General features: G+C 50.7%; 1 protein-coding gene across 1 annotated transcript; it reads left to right on the top strand.

The window, feature by feature from the left end:
- The first annotated feature begins 5 nt into the window (after nt 1–5).
- On the top strand, nt 6–2665 carry LOC309865843 (heat shock 70 kDa protein 1). Its single transcript, XM_082732702.1, has one exon. It carries the CDS (start codon nt 441–443, stop codon nt 2364–2366), a length of 1926 nt encoding a protein of 641 aa, XP_082588828.1. The 5' UTR covers nt 6–440; the 3' UTR covers nt 2367–2665.
- Nucleotides 2666–11441: the final 8776 nt, after the last annotated feature.

The raw sequence follows: 11441 nt of genomic DNA, 5'->3' as shown, positions 1-11441 counted from the left end.
GCACTGACCCCGCCCTCCATAAACACTTGCCAGCCCTAGCAAGCCCGAGAAGAGTCTGGAGAGTTCTAGGAGGGGCGGCGCCCGAGACACCGATTGGTCCCAGGAAGCCTGGAGGCGGGACGCGAGGCGAAACCCCTGGAATATTCCCGACCGGGCAGCCCCGCAGAGCTCCGCGATTGGTCGAGGACGGAAAAGGCGGGGCTGGATGAAGCGTTATAAGCGCAGAGCCGCGCCGCCGCCGGCAAACGCAAAGCGGCAAAGAGGCTCCAGGCTGTCCTGAGGCATCCGCTAGCGCAACTTTCGCCGCGTTATTGAGGCCCGCTCCCGCGCCTTTGCGAGTTTGCAGCTTTCGAGAAGACCGAGTTCCTCGTCGCGGATTCCGACCGCCTTTCCAAAGCCTGAACCTGAGCGCGGGGCAAGGAAGAGAGCAGGGCAGCGGCATGGCGAAAACCGCGGCCATCGGCATCGACCTGGGCACCACCTACTCCTGCGTGGGGGTGTTCCAGCATGGCAAGGTGGAGATCATCGCCAACGACCAGGGCAACCGCACCACCCCCAGCTACGTGGCCTTCACCGACACGGAGCGGCTCATCGGGGATGCGGCCAAGAACCAGGTGGCGCTGAACCCGCAGAACACCGTGTTCGACGCAAAGCGGCTGATCGGCCGCAAGTTCGGCGACCCGGTGGTGCAGTCGGACATGAAGCACTGGCCCTTCCAGGTGATCAGCGACGGCGATAAGCCCAAGGTGCAGGTGAGCTACAAGGGCGAGACCAAGGCGTTCTATCCCGAGGAGATCTCGTCCATGGTGCTGACCAAGATGAAAGAGATCGCCGAGGCGTACCTGGGCTACCCGGTGACCAACGCGGTGATCACCGTGCCGGCCTACTTCAACGACTCGCAGCGCCAGGCCACCAAGGACGCGGGGGTGATCGCGGGGCTGAACGTGCTGAGGATCATCAACGAGCCCACGGCCGCCGCCATCGCCTACGGCCTGGACAGGACGGGCAAGGGGGAGCGCAACGTGCTCATCTTTGACCTGGGCGGCGGCACCTTCGATGTATCCATCCTGACGATCGACGACGGCATCTTCGAGGTGAAGGCCACGGCGGGGGACACCCACCTGGGAGGGGAGGACTTTGACAACCGGCTGGTGAACCACTTCGTGGAGGAGTTCAAGAGGAAGCACAAGAAGGACATCAGCCAGAACAAGCGAGCCGTGAGGCGGTTGCGCACGGCCTGCGAGAGGGCCAAGAGGACCCTGTCGTCCAGCACCCAGGCCAGCCTGGAGATCGACTCCCTGTTCGAGGGCATCGACTTCTACACGTCCATCACCAGGGCGCGGTTCGAGGAGCTGTGCTCGGACCTGTTCCGCAGCACGCTGGAGCCCGTGGAGAAGGCGCTGCGCGACGCCAAGCTGGACAAGGCCCAGATCCACGACCTGGTCCTGGTGGGGGGCTCCACCCGCATCCCCAAGGTGCAGAAGCTGCTGCAAGACTTCTTCAATGGGCGCGACCTCAACAAGAGCATCAACCCCGACGAAGCCGTGGCCTACGGGGCGGCGGTGCAGGCGGCCATCCTGATGGGGGACAAGTCTGAGAACGTGCAGGACCTGCTGCTGCTGGACGTGGCCCCGCTGTCGTTGGGGCTGGAGACGGCCGGGGGCGTGATGACCGCCCTGATCAAGCGCAACTCCACCATCCCCACCAAGCAGACGCAGATCTTCACCACCTACTCGGACAACCAGCCCGGCGTGCTGATCCAGGTGTACGAGGGCGAGAGGGCCATGACGCGGGACAACAACCTGCTGGGGCGCTTCGAGCTGAGTGGCATTCCTCCGGCGCCCCGGGGGGTGCCCCAGATCGAGGTGACCTTCGACATTGACGCCAACGGCATCCTGAACGTCACGGCCACGGACAAGAGCACCGGCAAGGCCAACAAGATCACCATCACCAACGACAAGGGCCGCCTGAGCAAGGAGGAGATCGAGCGCATGGTGCAGGAGGCGGAGAAGTACAAGGCTGAGGATGAGGTGCAGCGAGAGAGGGTGTCTGCCAAGAACGCCCTGGAGTCCTACGCCTTCAACATGAAGAGTGCCGTGGAGGATGAGGGTCTCAAGGGGAAGATCAGCGAGGCGGACAAGAAGAAGGTGCTGGACAAGTGCCAGGAGGTGATTTCCTGGCTGGACGCCAACACCCTGGCCGAGAAGGATGAGTTTGAGCACAAGAGGAAGGAGCTGGAGCAGGTGTGTAACCCCATCATCACTGGACTGTACCAGGGGGCGGGTGGCCCCGGGGCCGGCGGTTTTGGGGCTCAGGCCCCCAAAGGGGGCTCTGGGTCTGGCCCCACTATTGAGGAGGTGGATTAGGAGTTCTTCCTCAAATTGTTCGTGTTTGTGTCGGAGACCGTTGGAATTCAGGACTCTTGCATTGCCTTACATGTCTGCGTATCATCAGCTCTCAACTTTCCCAGTTTGCCTAATTTCAACGTTCTCTTTCGGTGAATTCACATAGTTCCCCTTTTCTAGAGTCTAAATGTAGCAAGAATTAATACTGCCATCTTTTGTGCCTTTCTTTTTTGTAATATCCACACCAAACAGGCCTTTTTTTTTTGTTTTGTTGTTTTATTTTCTGCTGAGTAAATAAACTCAATAATTTGTGTTCCCTGCTTCTGTGTTTTATTCTGAGGTTAGAGTCTGTATAGGTTGGTGTTTTGCTCTAAAACTGGTAATTTGTATTTTAGGTAAGTCCAGGATCTGGAGAAGTAAGTCTATATATTGCATTGTGAGCTCTTGCTTTCAGGCAAATGGTATGTTGGGGAGTTTTTTTGTTTTTTGTTTTAAAACAACTTGTATTGGGTAGGTTGGGTCTGGTTGTAGAAAAGGTTAAGGGTTACTGACCGTAGTGCCTTGAGTTTGGCGAAGGGGTTGACCCTATGTAAGGGTGGCTTGGGAAAGGGGTATTGGGTAGGGTGTTCCCAGAGAGGCTGGCAAGAGACAGAAGGGAGAGGCAGCTACGTGTGAAGGTCCTGACTGCCCATTCCTGTAAGTGCCCCTGGTCTGTCAGAGCCATGATGTATAATCTGGTTTAAGCATGAAGGAACAGGTGAGTCCTAAATTGGTAGTGAGGAAATGTGAGATAAAGCACTGGGTTGCCCAGTTAGGATTAGCCACTCTGACCTCTTGTTTTCATACGTTAAAATGAAAGAGTCTGGTTTGATGCCTCTGTCTATAGTTCTCATTTCTGAGAGGTTACTGAGATAGAAGTATCACATTTCTGACTGGTTATTTACGTTTTAAGTACCCAGTGAGTATCCAGAAGGAACTGTCACTGAGTTGGTGCCCCAGCAGAGGGACCTAATAGGTCAGTGCTCTTATGTACCAGGCACTGTTTGGGGGCCTTTTATGTGTTACGAATCCTCATTCTACTGAGAGGGGGTGGTGCATAACTTGCACAGGTGAACACATGGGAAGACTTAATTAAAATTACCGTAGTGGTTTAAAAAAAATTCAGTTCAGCAAAGGTGTTAAACCTAGATTCCAACTCTGGTTTCTTCCATTTTTGCCAGACTGTCCCAAGTTCACAGTAATTTTGGTTTGTTGGTTGGTTGGTTTGTTTTTTTACCATGCCTGGTTCTGGGTTGGTTCTAACTTGGGTTTCATAATCATTACCCCTTTGCCTTTGCTTTATGGAATCCCAAACAATTATATCAGATAAACACTGGGACTGATAACAAAGGCTTAGTATTTGTTAACTGAGAAGGGGGGAGGTCTACAAGTTTTCTTCCCATGCATTAACTTCCCTTTGAGATACTGCATATCCTAGCTGCTAGTATTCTAGAAATAATCCCCTTCACAACCTCCTTGTTGAAAAACGCTGCCGCAATCCTCAAGGCTTGGGAAGGAAACCCTTTTAAGAATCCGTTGCATGTGGAGATTACAAAGTTGTTTGGGAACAAGATAGAGATGGTGGTTGCAGATCATTGTGGATATACTTGGTATCCCTGTTAAACCCACTTTGTTATTTTTTAATTTTTGTAAACTCTACACCCAATGTGGGGCTCGAATTTTAGTCCCTGAGATCAAGTTGCATGCTCTTTAGGCTGAGTCAGCCAGGTGCCCCTGAGTTGTGCACTTTAAGGTGGTTTTTATGTTATGTGAATTTCACTTCATCAACAAAAACTTTTTTTTTTTAAGATTTTATTTTTTTATTTGACAGCGATCATAAGGAGGCAGAGGCAGGCAGAGAAGAGGAAGCAGGCTCCCTGCTGAGCAGATGGCCTATGCCGTGCTTGATCCCAGCACCCTGGGATCATGACCGGAGCCGAAGGTAGAAGCTTTAACCCACTGAACCACCCAGGTGCCCCACAACAAAAACAATTTTTAAAAAATAGTCTCAAATAAAATCTTAAAAAAAAAAAAAAAATAGTCTCACTCGGGGCACCTGGCTGGCGCAGTGTAGGTTAAAGCCTCTGCCTTTGGCTCAGGTCATGATCCCAGGGTCCTAGGATCTCGAGCCCGGAATCAGGCTGTCTGTTGGGCAGGGAGCCTGCTTTCCCCCACCCCCCACCCCCGCTTGCCTCGCTGCCTACTTCTGATCTCTGTCAAATAAATAAATAAAATCTTTAAAAAAATAGTCTCAATATTCCATAGAAGCATTTTCTGAGTTTGTTTTCTTCAGAGCCCACCAAACCTTTTAGTAAATAAATAGCCACTTCTTTTTTTTTTTTTTTCTTTTTTTTTTTTTTTATTTGACACAGAGAGATCACAAGTAAGGAGAGAGGCAGGCAGAGAGAGAGAGGGGAGAAGCAGGCTCTTCGCTGAGCAAAGAGCCCGATATGGGGCTTGATCCCAGGACCCTGAGATCATGACCTGAGCTGAATGCAGAGGCTTAACCCTCTGAGCCATCTAGGTGCCCCAATAAATAGTCACTTCTGAAGAAAATCAGCAATCTGGGAATGGCCCATACATGTGGACTTTGTTCTGGAAGTATGGAAATGGAAATCTAAGAGATGCTTAGGCTTCCAAGCCAGTTTATAACCTTCAAGACAGTTGAACTGTAGGACTGTGGACTCTAGCCACAATGTAAACCAGTCTTCGTGAGGACCTGCATTTGCTATGGTACCTCCTCTCCCCCTTAGAGCTGCAGGAACATTTGTGACTCATTTGCAGATACCAGTGACTCTTCAAGCCAGCAGCCACAACGACTACTTAGGGGAGAGGTGGCAGAGGAAGGTGGATCGAAAAGGGTAAAGGGTGGAGATTGGGAAGGTCCTACGAAACACCTTTGAGCAGAGTGTTTAGAAAAATCTCTAGAAATAACCCTGGCGAAAATAAGTTCCTGTGGCCCAATTAGTCAAGTTATTGAATGGTTGCTTTATTAAGAAATCAATATAAGAAGTTATAGCCTGTATACACCTGCACTGGAGACTGAAATAATCACTTTGTAAGGTCAAAGGAGAGCAGGCTGATGAAACTGTAGACTTTTTTTTTTTTTTTTTTAAGATTTTATTCATTTGTCAGTGCACAAGCAGCAGGCAGAGGGAGAAGCAGGCTCCCTCCTGAGGAAGGAGCCTGACAGGGGACTCGATTCTAGGGTCCTGGGATCATGACCTAATCTGAAGGCAGACACTTAAGAGACTGAGCCAGCCAGGCATCCCAAAATTGTAGATTTATTTATTATTTTTTAAAATTTTTCCAAAATTGTAGATTTAAAAGAGAATGCAGTGCCATCCCTGGAGAAAGTGATGTCTTGGGTAACAAGAAATTTTGGGGGTGGGGGAGGTACATGGAAGAAAAATGACCGCGGGTAAGAAAAGGATTTTTTTTTTTTTTTTTAAGATTTATTTGACAGACAGAGATCACAAGCAGGCAGAGAGAGCGATAGGAGTAAGCAGACTCCCCACTGAGCAGAGAGCCGAATGATGCGGGGCTAGATCCTAGGACAAAGGCAGAGGCTTTAACCCACTGAGCCACCCAGGCGCCCCGAGGAAAGGATTTTCTAAGTCAAATATTTTCCTTAATTCCTTTCCAATCCCACCTGTTTCCCTATGCCAGCCCTCAGAAGGCAAGCGGCTATGGTAATGCAACTGTTTGAACCCAAGGTATTGCTTTGTTAGCAACATATATACTTACTGTTATTTCTGCTGTTTAAGAGGACTGTCATCAAAAACTAAAAAGGTAATCAAAACAATTTTATAAATATAAAAGTGGGCAGGGACATGGACTTTCGGTTAAAAGAGGAGATGGGATTATTTCAGGTGAGGGGGCGATCCTCACGGTAGGGATAAGGAATGGCAACTGTCCTCAACCTTCACCCTAACTGAACACCCTAAATCCGTCTCCGTGGGTCACCTCTTGAGAATCCGCTGCATTGGAACAGGGCAACGCCACGAGCCCCGCCCCCCTTCCCTAGCACCGCTCCCGGCCGCGGAGCGAATTCCAGAGGCCCGGGTGAACCCGCCCCGCCCGCCGCGTCCTGACGGTCCCTGTAGCGCCCAACTAAGGATCGAAGGATGGGGGATGGGGGGCGTGCAACGGAGTCCAGAAGACGAGAATCAGTTCCCAGGGCCTTTGACCTTTTTTTTTACCGCTCCCAACGTCCCCACGGGGCGAGGAGCGACAGGCGGCGGCAAGACTGCGGCAGAGCGAGGCCAGCAGGGACCGGGGCGCCGCGCGTTCCCGCCTGGCTCGGTGCGCGCTCGCTTCGGGCTCTGGGGACCTCCTCCTCTGGCGTCTGGCCATCCGATTCCCACCCCCAACCCCTCCCATCCCCCCGCATAGTTGTAGGAGTTACAAGACTTTCCAGTGCTTTCGTCGCATAAATTACCTAGTGTGAGAGAAACTGTGAAGACCTCGCCTTTTTTTGTTTTCATCCCGTCTTGAAAAAGTCACAAATGCCTGGTAGCGGCCAGGCAATCCCGCGGCCACCCCGCCGCTAGGTCCCGGCCTCCGCGCTCTGCACCCGCCTTTATCCTGTCCGTATCCCGCGGCCCGGCGCCGTCAGGAGCATTTTGGAGTTTTCTGGGTTCGGGGGTGGGGACTGACTTGTTAGAACGTGCTTCAACAAACTGCCCCGTCCAAGGTCCCCAACACCTCCCCCAACACCCCAACCCCGCCCTAAAACATCAAGCTTAGTCATGGCTCTATATTTAATTTCCAGAAGATTCTGTGAACTATGTTCCAGCTTAGCCATAGTAACAGGGCTCCCCCCCCTTCCTCGCACCCCGCTTTCCCCTTTCGGACCGAACATTCTCTTATGAAAGGAGGGGGAGGCGGGGCTGGGAGATCCGGAAGTGTGGGAAAGGTGGGGGAGGGGTGATTATGAATCAGAAGTGGCAGCCTGGAGGGGAGTCCCAGCTGGTCATATATCCCGTGGTGCCCCTAATGCGCACAGAGGCCTGACATTCACTTCACTCCCTTCTGTGGCCATTTGTTTTCCTCTCTGTAGAGAATGAAGGATAGGATGCATATGCCAGCATTGAGAGGAGTCCAAAATAGGGAGTATGAGGACATGTAGGCTCAATCATCAGTTCTAAAATTAGCTTTCAGGGTGACCAGACTAAGCCATTGAACTCTGATCTTTTGTGTTCATCTTTAAAAAGGAAAAGGTTTGACTAAATAGCCTCTGCCTAAAAATCTTAAGATAGTTTCTCCAGTAAACTGAAAGTAATACCATTGTCCAGGCAGTAGTCCCCAATCTTGTAAGCACCTCGAGAATATTGAGAGGTCAGACCCTAGAGTGTGGGATCCCAACAAAGACAGGAGAAAGGGAGCAAACTTTTGAGCACTGCTCTGTCCCAGGCACAGAACTAAGGCCTGAGAAGCATTATCCTATTAATTCCTGAGGCTACCATCCTACTAGATGGATACTGTTAATTCTATGTTAGAGATACAGAGACTTGTGTTAGTTAACTTACAAGTACTGCATGGTGAAGAAGGAGGAGGACAGGAGGTAGAGTCAGACGCAAACGCAAATTTTCCCTTTCCCAGGTTTTCCCAAAAGCTTCTGGAAATCCGTAGTACTCCCCAGTCACAGAGGCCTTTGCCATTGACTTGTTAAAAATGCCTGGCTCTGGGTTTCATATCAGTTATCTCTTTTGCTTTTTCCTAACTAACGTTAGAATTGTACTATCTTTAAAACTAAAAGAACCGAGGAGAATAGTACTGTTGGAGAAACTGCAGGAAAAAGGAGAGAAGAAAAAGAATGTGGCAGCTTCAGGGTCATGAAGGCTCACTTCCTCCACTCTAACTGCTCTGCAAAGTTCTTGGCTCTCTCTCTCTTTTGTTCCCCACTCTTAAATAAGTACCTGACAGCCCCACCAGTTTGGGGAATTGGCTAATTGCAAAATTAGCCTAAATAAAATTCTGGAAAGCTCTTGGGGTTCTTACAGTCATCTTACACAGCAGTTAAACCTGCGACTGGGTTTCTTTTTGCCTTGGGAGGCATCCAGCATAAAAGACAAAATTTAGGAGACCCTCTCCTTGTCAGGAAATGGGAAAATAATATAGATGTTTGGGTCCACACAGAGAGATTTGACTCAAAACGTAAGTCAGCTATAAGGGATAGCTGATGATTCACGGGAAACAGTATTTCTAGTGGATCTTTTACTGCTATACACACAGTAACAAGATTTGAGGTCCTGATACCATGTCTACCTGCCAGGCAGTGGGTACAGTGATGCCCTTTGCTTCCAGCCAAAAAAGTATTCTAAACTGCAGATCTGAAGAGAAGGAAGGAGTAATTCCAGAACTGCCTCTAGTAGCAGCTAATGCCAAGGAAGCTTCCAGAGGGAGAAGGAGGTGAGGTTAAGGGTCCCTTGATGTGTTGACACATTGGGCAGCTAAAACGAAAGCTTGGGGAGTCGCCAGAGATTGCATAAAGAAATGGAAATTTCCTTAAGTTTGACCAGTTTGACTAGATTAGGAGGTGACTCATTAGGGAGCTACATCTGAATGTTTAAAAAAAAAAAAAAAAAAAGTTATCACTTGCCTGCCCAAACATACACGGGATTGTGAAAGCAATTCTAGCCGAGCAAAATGTTCAGAAGCAAGATTCCTTCCCTTTATCAAAAACGGCCTTCTCATGGAGCGCCTGGGTGGCTCAGTGGGTTAAGCCACTGGCTTCCGTTCAGGTCATGATCTCAGGGTTCTGGGATCAAGCCCCACATCGGGCTTTCTGCTCAGCAGGTAGCCTGCTTCCTTTCCTCTCTCTCTGCCCACCTCTCTGCCTACTTGTGATCTCTCACTGTCAAATAAATAAATAAAATATTTAAAAAAAAAAAAAAAAAAACGGCCTTCTCATATAAAAGCAAACATACAAAAAACTGCCTTCTCCCACTGTATTTACTGTGTTCAACCATGTGTATACAGCAATGAGCCTATTTTTGATGGGTTGTGAACCCGGCGCTATTACTTTAATCTGTCTTAGATTTTTATATCAGGCACCCAAAAAGTGCTTTTTCATGCCTGCAAAGAATTTTAAAAGTGTGTGTGTGTGGGGGGGGGCGAATGATAAAATGTGTTTGTATTCAAAGCAGGAGGGAGGATAACGTGCAGGAAGTTGGAATCTAGGATAAAAAACTAAGTGGTTGCATTAAATGCATGACAAATAAATTTTAAAGGAGTTGGAAGTAGAACCTGGGTCGGACCAACCCCTCCCACCTTCCAGCATAAGGATTCCGGAACATTCTGTTTAAAAGGGACCACCTGCACCCAGCTGTGGCTTATGACGCTGCTAAGAAAGACAGAACATCCCCATCCTTCCCCCGCCAGCTCCCCAGCCTCTGTACTACATTTTAAAAGGACGGACAGCCTAAGGGCGACAGGGAGAGTGCATAAGACTGAATTCAGGGTTCTGAACCAGGGATTAACAGGGGGAAAAGTGGGAAAGGGGTAGCCCAAATCCACAGGCTGGGAAGAACAGGGAAACGGAAAAGCCCCAAAGGCCTTAAAGACAGCTGTAGTCCTATGGAAAGTTTTTTTCTTCCTCCGGCTTGAGCCCGACCTAGGCAAATGGGTTCACCGATCCAGCCCTGCCTTTCCCTCACCCCGCCCTTGACCCAGCCTGTCCCTTCTAGGGCGATGGGGACGTTCTTCCGTTTAAGAACCACCCGTTTCATTGATTTTCTTTCAAAAAATTCAAATTCCCCATCCCCAGATATTCCATCCATGTAGGTTAAAGATGATGTCAAAACTATATTGTATTATTTTCCCTTCTCTTCCGCTTTAAATCGAAGGTGGGAAAAACTCCGCGGAGAGCCAAGGCAATCCTGAGACAGCCCACAAGCCTTTGTACCTATCCATTAGCGGTCCTAAACGTGAACCCGTCCGTCATCACTACAGTCCAATCGGAGTCTCTTTGACCCCCAGATACCCCACCCACTTCGAGAAACTCGGGAACTTTCTGTATTTGGGGTATACCGGGACCCCTGTATCCCATCATCCCATCCTAACCATCAAACTAGTTTAAACGCCACGAGCCTCTCACCGCCTTACAATTATCACCCCAGTGATAGTCCTTTCAGTCAATTATAAACCAGGAGACACCATCGAAGGCGGGTAACGGAGACTGAGTGGGCGGAATCAACAACAACCCAAGCCCTGCGCCTCTCCTCCCTCCACTTATGACTCAAGACTCGGGTCCCTTCCCAAGAATCCCAGAAGAGTCTGGAGAGTTCTAGGAGGGGCGGCGCCCGAGACACCGATTGGTCCCAGGAAGCCTGGAGGCGGGACGCGAGGCGAAACCCCTGGAATATTCCCGACCGGGCAGCCCCGCAGAGCTCCGCGATTGGTCGAGGACGGAAAAGGCGGGGCTGGATGAAGCGTTATAAGCGCAGAGCCGCGCCGCCGCCGGCAAACGCAAAGCGGCAAAGAGGCTCCAGGCTGTCCTGAGGCATCCGCTAGCGCAACTTTCGCCGCGTTATTGAGGCCCGCTCCCGCGCCTTTGCGAGTTTGCAGCTTTCGAGAAGACCGAGTTCCTCGTCGCGGATTCCGACCGCCTTTCCAAAGCCTGAACCTGAGCGCGGGGCAAGGAAGAGAGCAGGGCAGCGGCATGGCGAAAACCGCGGCCATCGGCATCGACCTGGGCACCACCTACTCCTGCGTGGGGGTGTTCCAGCATGGCAAGGTGGAGATCATCGCCAACGACCAGGCAACCGCACCACCCCCAGCTACGTGGCCTTCACCGACACGGAGCGGCTCATCGGGGATGCGGCCAAGAACCAGGTGGCGCTGAACCCGCAGAACACCGTGTTCGACGCAAAGCGGCTGATCGGCCGCAAGTTCGGCGACCCGGTGGTGCAGTCGGACATGAAGCACTGGCCCTTCCAGGTGATCAGCGACGGCGATAAGCCCAAGGTGCAGGTGAGCTACAAGGGCGAGACCAAGGCGTTCTATCCCGAGGAGATCTCGTCCATGGTGCTGACCAAGATGAAAGAGATCGCC

Source organism: Mustela nivalis (genome assembly GCF_964662115.1).
Source record: "Mustela nivalis genome assembly, chromosome: 5".
NCBI lineage: Eukaryota > Metazoa > Chordata > Mammalia > Carnivora > Mustelidae > Mustela > Mustela nivalis.
This window is presented reverse-complemented; position numbering and strand designations above follow the sequence as displayed.

Excerpts from the sequence above, each read along its gene's own strand:
- LOC309865843 (XM_082732702.1), top strand. The coding sequence starts at position 441 with ATGGCGAAAACCGCGGCCATCGGCATCGACCTGGGCACCACCTACTCC.